Source organism: Schistocerca nitens, chromosome 5 (genome assembly GCF_023898315.1).
Source record: "Schistocerca nitens isolate TAMUIC-IGC-003100 chromosome 5, iqSchNite1.1, whole genome shotgun sequence".
NCBI classification, from domain to species: Eukaryota; Metazoa; Arthropoda; class Insecta; order Orthoptera; family Acrididae; genus Schistocerca; species Schistocerca nitens.
Window position 1 is genome coordinate 133,643,186 of NC_064618.1, and position 23,454 is coordinate 133,666,639.

Sequence of the window (23,454 nt, forward strand, 5' to 3'; positions counted from 1 at the left end):
TTCACACATGGCCGAGCCTCTGATGGAATAGGATCAGCCTGTGATGAGACAAGAGTAGGATGTGCTGGATGGTGAATCTGACATGTCTTGCACACATGGGCCTTCCACATGGATGTGACCATGTGGCAAGGGGGTGGGAGCAAGTGTAGCACAGGTACGGACTACGATATTGTGTAGGCCGAGTACGTAGTAGAATACCATTTTAGGATGGGTGCTAAGGACTTCCAAGCATGATGACAGACACCTGAAGCCCTGGTTCAGTTGCTCTAGTCTGGTGTGGCATTATGTGATGAGTAAGAAGTACTTTTCAGCTGGTTATTGGTGGTGATGGGAGGATTACAGGTATCTGAGGCTGCTGTCTGCTTGTGGACTAGGTTAGGGGGATACTGCCTGTCTGAAAATCTCAACAAGACCTTCAGCACACTGGGCGAGGGCATTCTCATCACTGCATATGTGCCACCCCTGGGCAGGTACTGTTGATGGTTAGTGGGATTGATATGAACAAAATTATGGGTAGAATCATCAGAGAGGTGGAGGTCAATGTCCAGGCATGCTGAGCAGGTGAGAGAGAAAGTGTTGGGGCTGTGGAGAATTGAGGACTGGGTGTCTTGGCCCTGGGTCCAGATCATGAAGATATTGTCAATGAACCAGAAAGAGACAAAGGGTTTGGGGTTTTGGGAGGCAAGGAATGTTTCCTCTAGATGGCTTGTAAACAGATTGGCATAAGAGGGCACCATGTGGGTGCTCGTGGCCATGCCATGGATTTGTTTATATATCTTCACCTCAAAAGATAAGTACATTCTGCCAGAAGCTTCCATGTCATATGGACATCATAATGGAACATGTAGTTACATCTAGTCTCTCACTTCCTGCCTGCCATGTAACTGTGCTTAAGAATACTATGCTTCTTTTTAAGGTACATATAGGTATTCAGTTCTTGATGCAGGGAATAGCAATAAACCTAACTACAAGCACAATATTTATACATATGTTTCTGAAATAGTTGCAGAGGCATTTTTAAGAAAGCAAAATCATCTTTTAACATTTTAAGACATACAGCTGCCTATCTCCCTCAAGTAATATTCTCACCAATTGTTAAGACTTCAACCTGTTTGTTGCCGCCTTTCACTTTATAAGGTTGTTTTCCTCCACATTCAAGATTACTGTAGTTCACTATATCTATTCCTTATCTGATAAATGTATTTGGTTGGAGAGGCTCAAACAGAGAATTTCTTAACAATTCAACACACCTACACCAAACATGCATCAGTTTTGTTGGAAAACATGAACAGGCAAAGAAATTCTTTAACATAATCATCCTGCACCAAGCTGTAATTATTGAACTTTTGTGATCTGCCCAAAGATAGACTGTAATTTCCACATATATTAACCATTTGTCACTGTCCTCCATTCACAATGATTAAAACAAAATTTTCAGCTTGTAAAAAATGATAGAATCTTTTGTGCTCTGCAGAACTGTATCATATCACCACTGTCTCCATCTTATTTATCCATAATCTGACGCTAACGCAGTAATTTCTTATCACACGAAAACTCTTAAAACATACTTTTGCTCTATATAGAACAAATTTTTCCAAATGAGAAGACAAATGCAATGTATTACAGTCCTATTTGTTGGGGTTCTGACACCTAATGTCGATAACCAACTTGGTAACACATGATTGGGCAATAGCACTCAACATGTAGATAATCAGTTTGAAAACCAGTGATGCAAACATTTTCATCACCAATATTCAATCAACAAGAGGATGAGAGGTGGGGGTATAAAATTCCTGACATAATTTGTATAAAATTCCTGACATAATTTGCACTGATCAACTGAGGTAAATTCAAAACCTCTCTGCAGGGTCTCATGGCACAAGGTCATACGACACTGTTGAAGATGATCCATTCTTCAGATGAGAACATTTAGCACAGTGGTCTCCTTGGTGGTATTCAAGAGAAGTGGACTATGGGCTAGCACTTGGTTTCCATTCTCTCATCAACAACACACACATGCATGGCACCCTCCCCCTCCCCCACTATACACACACAGTTACAATATGCTCATCACAGTAAGCTACGCAAGTTAGTTATACTTAAGACATACAATACACAAGCAATTTACATGATTTCAACTAGAAAGAGCCACAAGAGTAAGAAAATAAAATTCCTGAATGGATTTATATGTGAAATCAGGGAATGGCAATCACTCACATGCAGTGGACTGATGTGGGGAACTTATAAACATATAACAGGAAACACTATACACAAGCTTTTGAGCTCTTGCTGCTTTTCTAGTAAAAGTACACTCATTTGCACACACAGACACGCAATCGCACACTCTGTAGCTAAGGGTAGTGGAAAAATTATTCAAAAGGATTAAACACAAACATACCTGCATACGCAAGCGGTGCCTTTCCTTTTCTTGTTCAACAAAAAGATCCTTCATAGCAGGGTTGAGACTCTGGGGTGGATTTGCCATTGGAACTGACATTCGAGATGACGCATTACCAGCCAATAGATAAGTACAACGATTCATAAGATAGTCCTTGAAACCCTGAGGTGGTTTTGGCTGCACCGGAAAGAGACCTTTTCTTCTCCTCTCAATCTAGATTTGACAAAATGTAATTAAAAGTATCTCAGATGCAATGCAAATAAACAAATTTAATCATTTTTCACACTTAAGAAGTAAACACAAGATTTTTGTATAAATTTGTGACTACACATAAAAACTCTTAACACATTTAGCAAGACTTTCACAAAAATTAAAAACGATCCTGGTCACCCTTAAACTTTAGCTTTTAATAAGGTTCAATGACAATATTATGAAAATGAAGGATTGCTACTCACCATATAGAGGAGATGTTGAATTTCAGACAGATGCAACAAAAAGATTGCCATACATATTGCGTTCTCAGCCAAAAGGCCTTTTTCAAAAATAGACAACATACACACATTCATGCACACAAAACTTACATATACATGACCATAGTCTCTGACGACATAGACCAGCATCAGTGGCCAGAGAGCTTGTGTGGATGAACGTGTGTTCTCCTACTTATGAAAAAGGCCTTTTGGCCAAAAGCTCTACATTTCTGGCAGTCTTTTTGTCGTGTCTGTCTGTGACCCAGTATCTCATCTACATGGTGAGTAGCAATCTTTCCTTTTCATAATACTGTTGTTATTCCGTCCTGGATTTCCCATTGTTTGATAATAGACATTTTCATCAAATCCCCCAAGATGTCCTACTATTCCAAATTTCTAGCAAAATAACAAGACATACCAGGAACTCTTGTCAAACATGTAGAACTGATCATAAAGGTAACAAGGGTGCTCTATTAGATCAGCACTAGATTTCAGTAGTTTGACTGAAATACCATTATGGTCAGAAGCGTTATACACTAGACTCCTGCTAATCCGGCCCTCAGTAGTCCGACCTCTCAGTAATCTGGCGCACATCCAAAAACACATGCACAATGAATTATCGTGCACAACAGTGCTTAGTTAAACAATGCTTTATATACTGTATTTGAAATTGTAGCTTTCTTTACAGTTCAGAATCATGTCTTCTAAAAGAAAACACGTCACGTTAGACCTCATGCAGAAACTCGAAATTTTAGGTAAGTTAAATCGAGGTTCTTCGCAGAAAGCCATTGCTGCTGAGTTCAATGTTGGATGAGCAACTATTTATGACATCAAAAAGAAAGATGTTATTCGACAGTACAACACAAATGGATAGTGACTTAGGAAAATGGAAGGTTATGCAAAAGAGTGAGAATGAAGAACTGGACGTAGCTGTTTATAGATGGTTCGTACAACAACGCAGTAAAGAAATTCCAGTTGGTGCCCTGATTATAAAGAAAAAAGCAGCTGCATTTAACAAACAACTTAGTGGTAGTAACTTGTTTGCAGTGAGCAAAGGTTGGCTATCAAATTGGAAAAAACGACATGCCATTCGGCAGCTGACAGTCACCAGGGAAACTTGCTCAGCTACCGATAAGGATGCTGATGAGTTTGTAAGCAGGATATGGAAGATAATAGAGGAAGAAGATTTAACTGCTGATGCCTTGTATAATGCTGATGAAACAGGACTCTTTTACAAGATGCTTCCCTCAGAAACATTAGCTGCCAAGAACGAGAAAAAAGCTCGTGGTTACAAGCAACAGAAACAGCATGTAACATTAATGGCGTGTTGTAATGCAAATGGGAGTCATAAACTACCACTTATGGCGATTGGAAAATCCCAACATCCATGTTGTTTTTCAACACATTGTGCTCAGAAGAAAGCGTGGATGGACAGACAAACATTCTCTCGGTGGTTCCATGAAACGTCTGTACCATCAGTGAGAAAATAACTAAAGAAGAAAAAGCTTCCACTGAAAGCTATCCTTACAACTGACAATGCTCCCAGTCATCCACCGAGCGAGGTGGCGCAGTGGTTAGCACACTGGACTCGCATTCGGGAGGACGACGGTTCAATCCCGTCTCCGGCCATCCTGATTTAGGTTTTCCGTGATTTCCCTAAATCGTTTCAGGCAAATGCCGGGATGGTTCCTTTGAAAGGGCACGGCCGATTTCCTTCCCAATCCTTCCTTAACCCGAGCTTACGCTCCGTCTCTAATGACCTCGTTGTCGACGGGACGTTAAACACTAACCACCACCACCTCCCAGTCATCCTTCAGATGTTTCTCTAAAGTCCGATGGTATACATGTACAAGCACTCTTTCTCCCACCCAATGTGACAGCCCTAATTCAGCCCATGTACCAGGGAATTTTGGAGTCAATTAAACGTCATTATCAACATTCACTTCTCATCTCCCTGCTGAATGAAAGTGAAAATGACTCTGAAGGCATGGAAAGCAATTAACATAAATGATGATGTTTTCCAAGCAGCCGAAGCATGGGATAAAGTGGAGAGCGCTACCATAATGAAGAGCTGGAGAAAATTGTGGTCATCCATTGAAGCCAAGTTGTATCCAGTAGTGAGTGACAGTGATGAGCCAGTCAGCTCGGAATCATCAGTTACTTTGTACACTGACATGTTCCACAACCTTCCAGGAGGAGAAGAAATTGATGCTGATGGTGATGTTATTAAGTGGCTGAATGAGGAAAACTGTGATATGGACTAAACTTTAACAGATGAAGAAATAATCAAAAGCATGCAAGAAAGTAATGTTGAAAGTGATGAAGAAGAGGACACAGGAGGATAGAGCATGAAGATGAACCCCCACCGCAACCTCTAGTGAGACACTTCAATCAGCAAAATGTATGATGTACACTGAGAAGAATATCGTGCAAACAGTTTCTCATACATCCAATCCTATCAAGTCTACTGTTGAAAAATTCCACTGCCTCTAAGACACTGCTGCTAGCTCTGGATATTATCACATATTTAAAATTTGATTGTCATTGATTTGTGCAAGTGCTCATGGTATGTAGTCATGATTGTTTAAATAAATGATTCAGAACAACACACAAAAGAGTAGTTACTAGTACAAAAAACAGATAGATACATCAGTCAACTAATTTTTGTTACCTGGTTGACCCTATACAAGATGATTCCACAAAGACATTAAAGGCTTTCACGAATGACGGAGATGGGTAAATGTATCAGTTTGAGCCAAGGGACCTCGGTCCGGAACAACCAAATTGAAACTGTTCTAATACTTCTTACAGTGGATCTCTTCTACTGCAAACTCTTTGCTTTCCTTATTTTGGGAGGAGGTAGTATGGAGCAAAACAAGAAAAAATTGTCCAATGAATATGGGGTCTAAAATTCACATGTTAAGAGCTATAAGTACTTGTTCAGTAGAGCAGACATATTTTACTATAGCAAAAGTTGAACAACTACTCATAGCTCTTAAGGTAATCACTCTAATCATGTTGGCCAAGTGAAATGTAAAATTAAATAAAAAGTTACATGCAACTTGTGACCGTTCTAAAATTTTAATTACTAGCAGTTGCTGTTCCCCTGCAGGCGAATGATTGTGTTCGCCGATACATTTATCCTTCTCCATCATACCTGAAAGTATCTGTCATTTTCATGGAATCACATTATATATTATTGGTTCCTTTTGTCCTACACTGAAGTAAGATTTAAGGAATATGGTCTGGATTTGCGTTTGCATTCAAAGCACAAATGGCAAAACCACTAAAACATAGCAACATTTTATATCTTAAAATTTTCTTGTTTTGTTTAACTTTTAACACTGTCTAATTTTTATGCAGAAAGTGCATAAATGCTGTATTTCCTTAAACTCTACCAAATGTATTGCTGTAGACACTTGTGGGATATATTTATAAAAACACCTGTGTGTGTACTGTTCATGTTAACTTGGTGCGTTAAAGCAGGAGTCCTAATATCCCCCAGACAAAATAAAATGGATACCAACTCTCAAAGTATATGATACACAATCATTTGCATTTTAATCAGCTATGTTTTATGAAAAAATTTAAAACATACAAAAAACCAGCAGTTTGTTTTCTAAATATTAGGTCATTTGAATTTCTTTTTCACTCTGTGATGTTTCTATCTTGTAACTGTTGGTGAAGAATGACTCTATTGATGATCCTAAGACAGGCACTCAAGTTAAACTTTTAATGTAAAGTAGAAAAAATAAACAACCTTAAGAAATTTATGCCCTGCCTGTAACAGTAAACTAATACCATTATGTCATTTGCTTTTCCTTCTTTACAGAGTGAAAGGACCAATCACACATACAGAGAACATGCTCACAAAAATTAAAAACTTGTTGTTGCCCATTGTTACAGAATGCTAATATATGTGTATTACTCTGCAGAGTAAATACTTAACCAACAATAGGACAAACCTGTTTTCGGATATTGAGGAATAACTGGTAACAGTTGGTGATAGGTTGGTCATGTGGATGAACGTCAGGAGCAGCACCACCAGAGTCCGAAGCATCTGAACCAGCAGAGGACGCCTGTGCGGCAGTTGTCACCTGCAAGTTGGAGCCCTGTCCTACTGCCACCCCACTAGAGCTGCTCACTGCTACTGGTGTAACACCAGCTCCAGAACTGCTGCTAGCCATGGAAGCATCACGATTCTGCTTCATCTTGCGTTTTCGTGGATGCAGTTCTACTGAACTGGAAGATGGTGCTGACTGTGTCACTGAAGATGGCATATTTGAGCCAGCTTCTTGATGAGTTGTTGTCTGTTGTGTATGAATTTGTTGTTGCTGTTGTTGTGGTTGCTGCTGTGTCGTTGATGGCTGTGCCTGTTGCTGCTGTTGCTGTTGTTGTTGCTGCTGTTGCTGTGGTGTCAATGATTGTTGCTGTGCCTGTGCCTGTGGCTGTGACTGCGGCTGTGGCTGCTGCTGCTGCTGCTGCTGTTGTTGTTGTTGTTGTTGTTGTTGCTGCTGCTGCTGCTGTGGCTGTTGTTGCTGCTGCTGTGGCTGTAATTGTTGTTGTGGCTGCTGCTGTTGTTGCTGCTGCTGCTGCTGTGGCTGCGGTTGTTGCTGCTGTTGCTGAGATTGCTGTATGTGTTGCAGCTGGGGTGGCTGCTGCTGCTGTGACTGTTGCAGCTGTTCTGGAGATGTCTGCTGCTGCTGCTGCTGCGATGGCAGCTGTTGAGGTGACTGCAATGATGGTTGTTGCTGTGCCTCCTTCTGTGACTGCTCTTGTTGCTGTGGCTGTTGTTGTTGCTGTTGTGAATTTAACAGTGGACTACTGCCACGATCTGTCTGCTCTGACACCGCCCCACCAGATGTCAGAATGGAACTTGTAATGGGAGCACCACTGCTTTCCGGTGGTGACACAGTTGTTGATGTTGAAGTCAGTGTCATTCCTGCAGACACAGATCCGGATGAAGATTCGAGTGTGTCTGAAGTAGTTATAGGAGGAGGAGACTGACGTTGCGGCTGGTGCGGCGAGGATCCACTGGGAGCAGGCGATGATGCATTTGAGGTAGAACGATTGGAAGAACGCAACACACGTTGTGGTCGTACTCCTTCCTCAGAGGTGCCAGTCGATGTACAGGCCTGCTCACCAGAGGACGGCACCTGTGACTGCTCTGAACTGATAGCATCCTCAGCATTAGCACTGCTGCCACTACTGCCGGCACCATCTTGTGATGCCACAACGTATGGCAGTGCCTGCCGTGGCACACCCACTTTACCACGCGCACCCCCTGGGTCCTGGTCTGCAGTGCTGGCTGCAGGAATTACAATCTTCAGTGGTGGTACCTTGGGAGAGCGTTCAGACTCTTCCTCTGGAGTTATCGATGCCCCGGTTCCTGCCATTGGTGTGCAGCCCATTTGGCTAGTACCACCCACTGTGGTAGTTCCTGCCTTAATACCTTTGCTTGCCAAAGTAGCACTTGTTGTGCGCACTTTGCCCTCACCATCTTTCCTCTTCTTTCTTCGATTGTCTTCCTCTTCAATATCGCCTATAAAAGGAAAAGAAAAAGTGTAATAGTACCAACATTACATATGACTGATACATTTGATCATTAGAGAAACTTAAAAGACTCAGTTGGTTATTATATTTGATGTGCCTGATGCCCCCTCCATTTAAGTGAGTGGTAGCCTATTCTTATTAAAATATTTACAGTGTAAAATGCAGACAAGAGTGGGAGGTAAAAGAGTAGTGACTTATGAAACATCAAAATTGCAAAAGAGACAGTGGATTAGATGAGATTTCTGAAGCAAGACAAGCATCAAAAGTATACTAGCATACGTTAAGAAAATGTTCTACAATAATAGAGCTTTCCAATACCAAATATGGACACCAAATTCAGAAAAGCGTCTGAAACAAAATATCTAGAATATGGCACTGTATGTATGTAGTGTGAATGGTGGGAAATCAGAACTATTTTTAATATTGCAACAAGTGTCTTGTCATTAGTAACGATAGCATAATGGTTGCTAATCTATAGCTCTGTGATCAGTCTCAGAAAGATCAGATCTGTTTGTAACCATGAGGTCTAAAATGTTTATTTCATTCATAAGCTGTAGCTATTTGTTGCAGCTGGCTGATAATGCATTCATCATTACTTCAAGAGACTGCTTATCCCCTACCAGAAAAATATATGCAATGTTTCCATAATTAAATTTTCACTCTGCAACAGTGTGTGCTCAGTTGGTAGTTGCCTGTGAAAGGCAAAGGCCCCGAGTTCGAGTCTCGGGCCGGCACACAGTTTTTATCTGCCAGGAAGTTTCATATGCATACTTTTCTTGGTCGATTGATGACTCCATGGAGTGCTGTGTGCACAACGACCATATACACTGACCTTCCTTCTAGTTTTCTTGGTCAGTAACTAAAGTGGCTCCCTTCTCTTACTGTATGGTTGGGATATTTTACTGCTATCAAATTCAGGTTGTCTTTGGATAATTCTACAACCATTGTGTCTGAATCTAGTGGCTGTAGAAACATATGATTATTAATCAGAGTCCATGGCCACTGATTATTATTGTCTCTGTAAGTTCACATTCAGATTTGTTTTGGGCTTTGCTAGATTTAGTATTCCTAAGTTTTGCTACAAATAGCCTACCATGTAGGCAGTCTAATCTATTTTACAATATTACTTCCTTTTGTTGTCGAAAATTTCCCTACTCCCTGCTTTGTGTTTTAACTAGGTTCCTAGTATTATTTGAGGATTACTGGAAAGAAGTTAGTTTTGGAATTTGTCAGTGGTCTTAAGAATTTCATCCAACATTTAAAAAATGCATTTCACATACATTCTGTCACTCAAGTGCCATTTTTAGTGCATAGCACATACTTGATCCATACAGGGTCATTATATAAGTCTTCAGTCTGTTGTGCACACTGAGGCACCTGTAGCCAAAATCAACACAGTACCGACAAGCTTCTGGTTTACTTGGCTCCAGAACAGAGAAATACAATCAGTCCTTGGAACAATGCAGCAAATGAACAGCTGTGCTGAAATCCTGTAAGTGGCTACTTGTCTTCACCACCTCCAGAAATACCACAGAATGGTTCCAGACCTCATGCAACAGATGCCATTGCCAACTTCAGGATCATATGCTGCTGATTCCATGCCTAAGGTTCAAGTTTCTTTCAACCATCAGTCCCTTCTTTGTCCTCTGGGGGTGTGAGATGGGAGTGGGGCTGCTGCTCAAGCAGAAGAGGCAAGGACCTTCGGCTGTAACTCATTATCAGTGGGAGAAAATATGTCTAACAACCTGTCACTCGCTTCCACAAAAACATGCTACTGAAATAGTGCTAATGCAGAGAACTGAGCCCTTCAACTGCTTCCTGTCCATGGACAAGCTACTGATAGACTGTTCATATTTGTCAACTGGAAGAATGAACGGTTGACATAACAAATCTGCTCATGTAAAATAATTAACTAAAAATTTATTATCCTTGGGGTACCAATCTTTAATCATCTATTAAATGTAATAATTGTAAACTAGAACATTTAGTCATTTCATACAAGTGTACTTTCATCTCATTAATCACAATGTTGATCACACATTTATTTAACTAAATTTAAGTAAGTATGCTGCTGTGTGCAATACAGCTGCTTAAATATCTCGGTAAGAGCAAAAGGGTACCAGCTGTGGTCATTAAGCACAGGGATACCAGGTTTCCCCAACAGCCCAGCATAAAGCGTACATTGCACAAGGCACATCTGCTGCTTTCAGCACATGTGGCAATGTCTTGCCAGCTGCAGGAGATGCTTGCCTTTAGCTCGTCCAAGGCAAAAGTCAGTAGTAGTTCCTTCATGTAACCCTTACTTGAGTTGGTATCCTGACCCAGATGGTGAGAGAGCTGTTTGAAGAACACATTTGAACTGCAAAGCTGTAACTCCCCCCATAACCTTCTATTGGGCACTGTTGCTCTGAAAGCAATGGCAAAATTGCACATTGTCTTTGGTGACATTTTTCAAGTTTCATCCTTGGATGGGCAATGATGCTTAAATAATCATTGAAATTCTCTGATCGAGCGATATTCTTTTCTCTCTGGAGAAAAGTTTATGAATAGTGTACACTTTTGGCAGATGGCGTGCTAGGTTAGGTGAACATTGTTTACTGGAGTAGCAGCAGTTTGTTTTTATTTTGCGGTGCTGTTTTATCTTGTACAATAAAACCTAGAAGTAAAAAGAAAGAGAAAGCCTTGAAAGTGTGTTACAATACAAATGTCTTAATGGATTCTTACCTGATGTTTATAAATATGAAGTGTGAAAAAGGTGTTGCCTGTAGGCAACATTGCCCCTACAAAGAACTTTGTAAACATGTGTAATGTTTCTAGTACTATTATGTTTACTCATTTACAGGATATTCGAGATGGAAGCAAACACATTTTATGGAAGGAATAAAAGATCAAGCATTACTTGACTGTCTGAAGATCCTCATCTCTCTGGTTGCGGTGGTGGCAGCGATCCAGAGGACGATATTTTTGTCTACAGCAGTGACGAATACCCGAAATATCAGCCAGAGACTGTTCACAATAAAGGATTACAGCCAATTATTTTGTGCTTATGCGCTACAGCACACTGGAAATATCGCACCAGAATTATCCCATTTCTCATGGAATGTGTACTGGCATGCAAATAAAATAGACGAAAACATGTTTTGTAGCATTGTCTTCACGATAACTACAGACCATTGTCGAGTGCTCAAATGATGGCCAGCTACACTATGATCTATAGAAAGAAGGGATGCAGCTGTTTGTTTTTGACAATGCATGCTCTGATGTGACATCATCCCTTCCAGAAATATGAGTGCTCACTGCATCAAGTTAGTAGTCTTTTTCAAAACTGTGTGCTTGATATAGTGCAATTGCAGAGGTTAGCAGTTTTCTTCAAACTTGTGTGTAAGATATTGTGCAATTGTAGAGTGTGAGGGATTTTTGAGGAGCAGTTGATGTAATAGTGCTGTGGCAGAATGGTCATGTACACTGACTGGCAATTCATTGGCTCAGGTGTGATTGGTGCTGCTACCATCATTTAAATTCCTCACAATATTAAGCTATTAATTACAAAATTTAAATATATTTAAATAGTTCAATTTAGTTACAGTTACTAACCTTATAGGTCATAAGTCTATAGACGGTGGTAAAAACAGTGGGTATATGAGGAAATTTAGTATGAAAGTGTTTTCTGTAGATGATCTGGTAAAGAGGTCCTTTTCCAGTAGATCTTTGGAGGAGAATACAATATTTAAAAGAGTAAGGTAGATCCACTCCAAATGTAAATCTAACAACACGAGAATATGGCATAAGGCTTACTGATTTGGCTCAAACCATGTGAGTAGAAGTAGGTAGATGCCCGTTCAAATTCCTGGCCTATTTCACCTTAGTGGGCCGTAGGAAAATGTAAAATGCTCTCTAAAGATTTGCACATGAAGCAGAGGGATTTTGAGCAGCATTTCATGTATCAGTTTGGTAGCCCAGTGGTTAGGTGCACCGACTGGCAATTCTTTGACTCAGGTTCAATTCACACTGCTACCATCATTCTTTTTTTCCCATTTTCTTTTACTCTTGACAATGTTAAAAGATTAATTATAAAACTTACATATTTTTAAACAGTTCAATTTATATAAGTAAAATTGAGCCACCACTGGAAAGACAGGAAAGGCATTCAGGTGGATAAACTAAGTCAGTACAGTGTTATAGTTATGTTCCTTGTGTATGGGACAGTTCTTTTGCACATACCCTACTCCAGTGTTTCAGAAAATTCCTTAGCAATGATCCTGTGTTTTGAAGATGACGAATGTATCTGTCAACAAAAGAGTGAGGTGGAGTAGTTCATTGGTATACTCATTTATATGAATATTGTAAGTATGCCTTCTTCCACAGATTACTGGGCAGAGTGAACCAACCTCGACAAAATTTCAAGCATTTATGAGCTTCAAAGATTTCAAGAAACTTCATGGGCATATACATTTTGGAAACAATGAGCCACCAACAAACAGTAACGACAGACCATTCAAGATCAGACCAGTTCCAGGTTCTGTCGTACAAATATGCCATCAACAACAAGAAACTGAACAGTCTATTGGTGAGATGATGGTTTCTTATGATGGTGCAAGGCCTGGTAACCTGTGTGTCAATATACTCAAAGTAATCCCTATAAATGGTGTTTCAATATATTTGTACATACTAGTGTGTCAGGCATTGTCTGTGATTTTATCCCTTATACAGGCAAAGGAATTCTGCCAGAGGTTACACAAGAGAGGAATTCATTTGGAATTTGTGGTCGGGCTCTAATATCTTTGTGTAGAAATACACTTAATGATTTGAAGTGTAGAGTATATTTTGATAATTTTTTCTGTACTCTGGACCTAATCATTAATTTGAAACAGTTTAATATGGACTCAGCTGGCATACTTAGAAAAAAAGTTGAAAAGCTGCACTTAAGAAGACGAGAAAACAATCCATAAGTGTGGTTATGGCTCTTTTGAGTACCAAAAGCACTGTGATTCTGGATACTTTAAAGAAATGGAATTTGAATGAGAAGAAAGACAGATGTGGGTTGCCCCACCACTGTGCAGCAGTACAACAAGCACATGGGGAGAATGGACATGGCAGGAGTACTAACTGAACTGAAGTGAAATGATGGTATCTTCTTCTATTTGGACTCTCTTTAAATCTGTGTGTTGTGAATTCATGTCTTCTATATTGCCAAGAAACAAAAGGGAGCAAATGTTGTTGAAGCAGATCCGAGGTGACATTGCAAATGAAATCTTGTTTTCTGGGTAGAGAAACCCTCACAAAGGCACAACCAGTTGACAAGAAGAACAAAACAGCAGCTCCTATGCCAGTAAATGATGTATGATGTGACAGTCTTAGTCACTGGCCGAGCTATTGGCTAAAGGGGAGATGTCGGCTTTCCGTTCAGGAATTTTCAACTGTGAAATGTGGAACTGTTCTATACTTTGTTCCAAAGAGGAATCGATTTCAGACATTTCACATGATGTAGAGCAAATGCAACTCCTTTTCCAGCCACAGGAACAACATTGTGGTGTCTGATATTGTACCACTCGTGTACCTTTTACAGGTAATGTTGCTTACATTTGAAAAAAATAAATTTTATAAAACCCCAAATGCAAGTAAAATTGTTCATACAACAATATACATCTAATTTAAGAATTCTAATGTTTTTTTTCTCCATAACATTTTTGTGTGTACCAAATAAAGATTTAAAATATCAGTAGGCAGTTGCTCTCGGTCTATCTCAATCAATGCTGCCACTCCTCCATGAAATGGGCCCATCTCATCATTGCTTTCCTTGCAGCATACTACATCCTCTCAATTGTGGTTTGCCCCTCGTAGAATTAGTCATCGGTGTGACAAACTGTATAAGAGCAATATGGTCTTTCTACATTGTCTGTAGATGTGTGTATGGTTCAATTTAGTATTATTCCATTTAATTTTAAGACAGCTCTTGCCCCTAGATATGTGCCAATGTTGGAGAAATGAAAGTGCCCTGAAAAATATTTATAGTACTGACATGTAATTGACCCTTGTTAACAAACAGGAGAAGTGCCCATTGTAGAAAACGCCAAATACAGTGATTTTGATTCACTGTGTCATTACGTTTGAGTAAGTGAGAGGAGTAAACATATTTAGTGACCAGTTGAATGCAACATAAAATACACTCATGATGAAAACACCATGTATTCATTGTTGAGTGTTATGTGCAGCACAGTTTGTGGAAAATAGGTGCAGAATTGTTTCCACAAGAGTTGAAGCCAGGAAGTGTTTTGGCAAAAACTCCAGCAAAGTCTCCATTATGAAACTTAGTAGCAAAATGATGTGAGTAGCAAAATGGTGTGAAACAGGCTCTATAATGAATAAAAACTGTAACTGTCTGATAGAGTTCTATGACCAGAAAACATTGCTCGAGTCAACAAAAGCCTAGAAAAATGTCCCATGAAATCTCAGTGCCATTTATCTGAGCAAGTGAGAATCAATAGATCATCGTGCTGAGACATTATCGGAAAGAACCTGAATCTGTAGTCTTCCAAAACTCACTGTTGTGCACGAGTTAAAATATCCAAAAGAACTTTCACTAGTTGAGTTCAGCCCATGGTTTCTGAATGAAATGAACTGTGATTTTGCCATTATTGACCAGGAGACCTGATCTGAGATGTTTGACTGCCTGGTGCAAGTCTCCTTATTTAGCACCTCCTCAGTGAGTTGTGGGTAAATGATAATGAAAGGTGACGAGGACTAAAACACACACACACACACACACACACACACACACACACACACACACACACACACACACACACCATTGTGGCCCAGCTGGAAACTGACTCCAGGCCTCATGATCAAGAGTCAGCAATACTAACCATGAGACTGTGAGCTGAATGTTTCCGTTTCTTCAGATGAGGCCTTGCTTAGTCTGTCATGATATGTGCACTCACAGAACATGTATCACTGTGCATCAGGAAATCCCCTCGAATGCTGAAGAGCCATTGTATAATCTCAAGATTAGTGTCTGATGCACAGCGTCTCGTGTCAACGTCACAACATGATTCTTTCATCAAACTGTTAATGCTAACTACTATGTCCAGAAACAATATAATCCATATGTGGATCAACTCACAAATAATGAATGGAAATTTTCAGCAAGTCGGAGTAACAGAAAACAGCATCTTGAAGATGATGTCACGAGTGCATGTGGTTTTCAGGGAGGTAATAACAATCAGCAGAGGCACTGCAACCTCCTGGTCAACTCGATTACCTGATCTCTCTCCATGTGATTTTTACCTGTGGGGCAAATTGAAGGCCAGATGTACTCAGACAATCCTCACACCCTGGAAGAGCTACAGTGGAACACTGGAAACACTGTTGCTTCTATCCCCCAGGCAGAGCTGCTGTGCTTGTCTCTGAGTCTGATACATCGAGCACAGTGCTGCATCGACATCAATGAGGGCCTGTTTCAGCATCCTTTTTGAAGTTCATCAACAAGGGACACTCCTCCACCAATCTTGTTGTAAATATTTTCTGGGCCAGTTTTATTTTGGCCACCCTGTGTAAGGAACACTGTTCTGGTAGACCAATTTCAAGTATGTTCCCATTGCTAATGGCATCAATAAACACTTTTGTTATGCTCTTACGAATATGACCTTCTTGTGTTGAGTAACTGCAGAAGGTAGGAGATAACGATAGATAGTAAATCCACTATTTTCAAAATACAGGAATCGAACCCCTCCTGCAAATAGGCAGATGAGTATGAATTGCTTCTGCAAGGGACAAATGATATTTATTGCTGTTGCATGTTGAATAACTTCACAGCACAACAACATCTCCCAGAAGACTATTCCTCCACCACCTTCCATCATCTCTTCTCACCCCCTCCCCACCCTATGCTCAAGTACGATAATAAATGCAGTGATGTCATAATAGTTATGTTGTACTCAGTGCATTGAATTCCAGCTAGCCGATCTCAGCTACAGACACCCTTGCTGAAAGCACTACCACATGCTTATGTGTTACTACATCTCTTGAGAAAGAAAATCTCCTCTATAAATATCAACATAGATCCTGCAAATCGAGATCTTGTAAAACTTAGCTCACTCTGTTCCTCCATGAGAACCACAGTGCTGCAGACTTCGGCACTCAGGTTGATGCCGTGTTCCTCAACTTCATGACAGCATTTGACACTGTCCCCCAAGGACGTGTGATAGGACTGTTACTACTTACAATGTGTATGAATGACCTAGTAGAATGTGTCAGAAGCTCTTTAAGCCTGTTTGCAGATAATGCAGCTGTCTTTAAGAAGGTAACAATATCAGAAGACAGTAATGATTTGCAGAAGGACCAACAAAGGATTAGTGCATGTACTGGCAGTTGACATTGAACATAAAAGAAATGTAACATATGTGCACAAACAGGAAAAGAAATCCACTACTGTGCAACTATACTGTTGATGACAAATTGCTGGAAACAGTAATTACCATAAAATACTAGGAGTATCTATCTGAAATTAACTTAAGAGGAAAGACCACATGAAACAAATAGTAGGGAGAGCAGATGACAGACAGAGATTCCTACGAAGAATCTGAAGGAAACTTAATTCATGCACAAAAGAAGTAGCTTACAAGGCACTTGTTCAACTAGTTCTTGAGTAGTGTTCATCAATTTGGGACTATTACCAGGTAAGAGAAGAGAATAGAATAGAAGCTTTCGAAATGTGGTGCTACAGAAGAATACTGAAGATTAGATGGGTAGATCACATACCTAATGAGGCAGTATTGAATAGAATTGGGGAGAAGAGGAGCTTGTGGCACAACTTGACTAGAACAAGGGATCGGTTGGTAGGACATTTTCTGAGACATTGAGGGATCACCAATTTAGTAGTGGAGGGTAAAAATCGTAGAGGGAGACCAAGAGATGAATACACTAAGCAGATTCAGAAGGATGTAGGCTGCAGTAGGTACTGGGAGATGAAGAAGCTTGCACAGGATAGAGTAGCATGGAGAGCTGCATCAAACCAGTCTCAGGACTGAAGACTGCAACAACAACAACAACAACAACAACAACAACAACAACAAGGTAAGACTGATAGAAAAGAGAGAGAGAATTCAATAAAGAGTGGCACGTTTTGTCATACAATCTGCACGAGACCCACACAGAAATGCTCAACAAATTCCAGTGGCAGATGCTACAAGAGAGGTGTTGTGTGTCACAAAGAGCTTTACTATTTAAATTTCAGGAGAGTACTTTCCAGGCAGAGTCGGACAGTATATTATTTCCTCCCACTATATTTCACAATATGACCACAACAAGAAAATTTGAGAAATTATTGTATTAGCTCATACAGAAGCACTGACAGTCATTCTTCCCTCGCACCATTCGCAAATGGAACAGGGAAAGGGGGACCAGTTCACAGTACAACAAGTACCCTTCGCCACACACCATCAGTGGCTTGCAGAGTATTGATGTAGATGATATGACTCTCATAGATGCAACCTGGTGTATAATGAAAAAATGCCAAAGCCCAATAGAATACCCGAGTCCTTCAGCCTGAAGACTTTATGAACTCTCTAACCTCCACAATGATGGGGTGCCATTACACCCCACTGTTAGCAACACTGGGCTCCAAAATATTTGCTGGCAAAATACCTGATAGAAATACTAAGCCCATATATGAGTAAAATGCCTGCATCGCACCCCCAAATTTGTGACTTTTGTGAAATGCCTCAACAACTTTGGGCTGAAGGACTCATATCCTGCTGAGTGTTGTTGATGTTTTTGTTATTCATCAGTGTACCAGAGTCATTCTATGGGGGTAACTAGAACTGACAGGTCAGAAATTTTATGTGAAGACTGTGGGCCTTTCCATATCCTAAACTCCATGTATTTTCTATTTAATGTAGAATACTATGAACAATTGGAGGGAGTCACAATGGGCAGCCCATTCCTGTCTGTCGCTGTTAATTTATGTATGGAGCATTTCCAAGGAAGAAGGCCTGACTTCATCCACATGGATGACACATTCATCATCTAGCCCCATAGAAGGAACTTCCTTGCACATCTAAACTCCATCCATTCCAACATATAATTTATAGTGGAGACTGAAGCAGAAGGAATACTACCATTTCTAGACATCATGGTCAAGAGAAGAGCTGATGGCACCCTTGGCCATGGTGTGTATCAGAGAAGAAAATACACACTGACCTGTATTTGCATGCTGACATCTGCCACCACCCTGTGCAGAGGAATGGGGTACTAAAAACACTAGAACATAGGGCACACACCATCTCAGATGCAGTGTGTCTGCTCCAGGAACTGGAACACATAATAACTGTATACCGAAAAAGCGGTTACTCAAAATGGCAAATTAGGAGCACACACTGCTCCACCACAGCAGTACAAACTGTGGAGATGGAAAAAGTCATGGAGGAAGAGGTAACCATTGCCTTCATACCGTACACCAATGCAATTTTGGAAAAAATTGCCTGCCCAATAAAATATGGGCTTTATTGGGGAGTGTGAAAGATGACCTCAGTTTGTGGAAGGCCGCGAAATATCCGATTTCATGCCAATGTGGCAAGACATACATTGGAAAAATAGTGCACACCATTGATGATCCATGCCAGCAGCACATTCAACTAATATATCCCAGGTCATCAGTCCCACAGCATTGTTTGTCCGAGAATCATGTAATGGAATACGAACATACCAGGATTTTAGCGCAGACTTTGAAATACTGGGGCAGTGCTGTTAGAGAGACCATCAAGTTTCACACCAGGGACAATCTCATCAACCAGAACTGCAGCTATAATCTCAGCAAGTCTAAGAAGACACTCATGGAATCAATCTGGCAATCAGGGTGGATTGAGTATTTACACCTACACTACCACAGACACCCATGCCATCACCTCTGGGCCGCTGATGTCATAGGAAGAGCTCATGGAAAGAGGGGGAGGGGGATGTAAGTCGGCCACATGCCCCCAACAGCTCTTTCTATCAACCTTTCAGCACAGCTGATGATGGCGACTTGTCTGGTTGCCGAAATTCTGTGGACATTATAAGCCAACAGTACAACCAAGGACTGTTCAATCAACAAAATATGCCAAGAGAAACTGAAGAATTGATTCTCTGATATTGTTAATAGTTTGTAGTTAAATTTGGACAAAGTTCATTGCACAATATTTGTTCAATGATCAGGATAAATAGTCATCTCATTTCTACAAAAGAGCTGCTAACAATTACAATAATGGAAGCAGACATTACATGGACACTGACAATGACTAATACTGTGAATTTACTCCGTTTTTCCCACAAACAGCCTTTAAGCGAGTGAATGCCAAAAGTGTTTTACTATTTTGGCTGTATATAAATTAACCTAATGTACTTTCTCAAAAACTTCGTAAGACACTCAAGTTGTTATTTAAAGCTCATATGTAATATTCCTGCATTTCAGCTCTGGTCACAAAATTTCTCAGTATCAGCAACAGAGTACTAAAACATTTCATGTTTTCTGCTAGGTGTTTCTGCCACTGTTGCCTCAGAAATCACTTTCACCAAGAGCTTACTATGTACGGCATTATATATTCCAGCAATTTCAGGTCCAAAGCTGCCTCAATAGGTAATTTACCAATACCTGTTACATTCCTAAGTGATATTTCCAATACATATACTATTGGTTGTAAAAGTCAATTATTTGTAACATAAATTCCACATTTCCTAGATATCCCCGAGGCCTATGAGGCTCCACTCTGAACTCCATACAGAGCAATTTTCATACCATAGTGAGTTACACATGTTGATGCCAGAGCACTAAAATGGGAAAAGAAACCCTTGCTAGCAGTCTCAGAAAATGTGGAAAATCCACTTCAAAACCCATTTTAAAATGTGATGCAGTTCAATTACATCTACTCAGTAACTACAAACATGGCATCAGGGCATCTAGTGTCCCATCTGTGACAGGCAATTAGTATACCACATGTAACAGGTAAACAGATTTGTATCTACTGCCACCTTCCACGCTTGACATGTCTACAACAGAAACAGGAAAAAATCATCCACAACACGAAGAACTTACCAGGGACTGTGTCAGGGTCATGAGTTCTCTTGAGTGCAACAGAAGAAGAGACAGCATCATCCAGAGTGGCACTGCCCGTCTCTCCTGCGACACTGGCATTGCCAGCACCTGTAACACCTTCCTCCCGACTGCCACCTTCAACATCTGCAGAGCTTGGACATGAGCTGCCACTCTCCGGCTCTGCCGCTTCTTCTGTTGCCCCTGGCCTGCAAAAAGGGTGGAGCAAATAGTGTACATTGTTACAGCTGAACGATGGTGCATTTACCAGCAAAATACCAAGATCAAATAACTCCATAATGATGCCAGACACATGTATCTTTGGGAAAAGTAAGAAAGAGAGGATCCGACATGAACACAAACTATCCATTTATAGTAGGTGCCAACTCACTCAGTATTTGGACAAGAAAATCAAGCCTTTCAGAAGGGAAAGAAAAATCAACAATTTTATGTTGAAATGAAACTTACTGTTTAGATTATTACATCAGCATATCAACCACTACACAGTGGGGTCTCTTACATATACTAGACAGACGATGCTTGATGATATCTGTTATTTAAAAATCAATAACTTCAGTTGAAGTAATGTTAACTTATGGGTTGTTTGCTGCCAGTATGTAGTACAGTATGCGGAACCACAACCAAGTTGTAATCAAACAGTTTGTAATGTCCAAATAGTAGACAGCTTCCAAGTTTGCAAATCAGATCTATTAAATGAGATGTAATAAGATAAATTTTTTGACTGTTTTCCATTTCATGATTGTTATCTGGCAGGCACTGACAGTTTGTGAGCTCACACTGAACCTGACAGATGTAAATTGGTATGATATAATGATATTAGCAGCTTGCACAGACTTTGGTGTGAGGCAGTATGCGACTCACAGCATGTACATACATTACACACATCCTGTCTAAATAGCAGACTTTTGCAAAGTTTTCTAACTTTTGCATACAGAAATGATATTTGCTACATTTGCCCATCCATTAAAGAGTGACTGCTGTTGCACACAACAGAGGAATGAAAAGCTCACGCCACTCACAGTGCTCCTCACTACATGGGTGCTCAAACACACCATTTGAGCAGTGCACAAATCCCAATTTGTTTTGAGCAATGTATGTGCATTACAACACGTCTGCAAACTATCATGGACTAGCAGGGATTCTGTTCTTGAACAAACTCGCACAGTGATCTTTTCTAACCTCGACCTGTCTCATTTCCCCCTCTCTTGATTCTAAATGCATTTCTCACCACCCATGCCATTTGAGATCACTGCTGACATCCCAACTGGCAGAAATGGGCAGCCCTGGCTTAAGGGCCAAGCTACACATGCCATCACTTGGTGCACTGAGCTGAGAGGGGGCCTAGAGGTGCCATAACTGTATGGTTTCTATACAGGATGTATCACAATTAGTTGCAGTCACTTGGAATGCCAACCAAGAGGGTCACTGGGGAGGGGGGGGGGGCGCACCTAAGTGCAAGATCAGTATATACCGAGTTCCAGAATAAGAAACAAAAACTGACACAGGTGAATGCCTAACAGGGAAATGGGGTGAAGGGCTGCCCTGGAACTGGGACGACAGTCACTCAGTGTTGGGAGGGGATGGGAGGGGTTACACTACCTCTTCCATGTGCCTGCCAACTGTTCAGTGCTCTCTTATTTGGTGAAAAACAATCTTTCCACCTTTACATATTATAATACAGCTTATATTATGCATTATTAATCAAAGCATACCATACTGGAACCTAAAAATGCAAATAGATGCAGCAAAACTGAATTCAAATACTTTTGTGAAACTGAACAAACTTCATTCAAATGAAAATAAAACTGGGACTCTTGAACAGTGTCCAAGTGCTGTTGGGACTGTGCAACAACTGGGACTGTGCAACAACATCCAAGGGCTGGCTACCTAAGTAGAGTTCTGGATGACGACGAACCATGGTACAATGACAAAAATCCATGACCTGCATTTTTGCAGGAGAGAACTGGAAACCACGAGCTCCAAGCAGAAGCTTGTCTGATGGTGCCTTGGAGCTGATGTTCAGCCGATGATACAGATTGGGAGCTGCACCAAATGCAAAGGTCATTGACATACAACGCAGTGTGACAGGTGGCCAGAAAGAGGTCACCAATCCATTGCTGGTGAAACGCAATGTGACAGGTGGCCAGAAAGAGGTCATCAATCCATTGCTGGTGATGACAAAGAGTTTGATACTAAGCACAAAACCCGGCAGGACATTGTTCTCATGGTCCTGATGACAGCTGAATGAAGTACGAATTCCAACCCAGAACAACTGGTGGGATTAACACTGATGAATAAAAATTGGTATTAAGTAAAATGTAATGCTGCCAGGCAGTGTTGTATGGCTTGTTGCAGATGAAAAAAATATTGCACTGAAGTTTGATGTTTTTTTTTTAGAAAAAAAAAAGCCTATTGGAGTGCCATTTTCATACTAACCAGATGGCCGGTTGTGGATTGTCTCTCCAGGAAACCACACTGATGGAAGACAAAAGGCCCTGAGATTCAAGTACCCAGCGTAAACAGTGAGCAACCATTCCTTCAAGCAATTTGCAGAGCACATTGGTGAGGCTACTCTGCTGGTAACTGTCATTGGATGTTGGGGTTTTGCCTGGCTTAAGGATTGGAACAATAACACTATCTCATCACTACAAAAGGAAGACACCATCAAGCCAAATATGGTTGAAGACCTTGAGGAGATGGAGCCAATGAGTAACAATTGGATGTTGTTTTCATCTGACAGTGAATGGAATCAGGGCCAGAGCCATATTGTGAGACAAGGCAAGAGCCGCAAGAAATTCCTAGTCACACTGCATTATATGATTTCGCATGCCAAGGGATGGGGGAGAGGGGATGTCTTAAATTCATCCCCTACGCATCCAGAAGGTTGTGTAATAAGAAGATGCTGATGCTGTCACAAAGAGCGTTGCAACGTGTTCAGCAAGAAA

At 40.6% G+C, this 23,454-nt stretch overlaps 1 protein-coding gene across 1 annotated transcript in view; it reads right to left on the minus strand.

Moving 5' to 3' along the window:
* The window catches only part of LOC126259410 (ankyrin repeat domain-containing protein 12-like), a 57,686-nt gene that overhangs the window by 28,909 nt on the left and 5,323 nt on the right, over positions 1–23,454 (minus strand). Inside the window, exons 2-4 of the mRNA XM_049956188.1 lie at positions 20,492–20,697; positions 6,834–8,410; positions 2,399–2,611 (exon numbers count right to left, since the gene is read on the minus strand). Coding sequence (XP_049812145.1) covers positions 2,399–2,611; positions 6,834–8,279 — 1,659 coding nt within the window. The 5' untranslated portion in view covers positions 8,280–8,410; positions 20,492–20,697. The remainder of the gene's footprint in view (positions 1–2,398; positions 2,612–6,833; positions 8,411–20,491; positions 20,698–23,454) is intronic.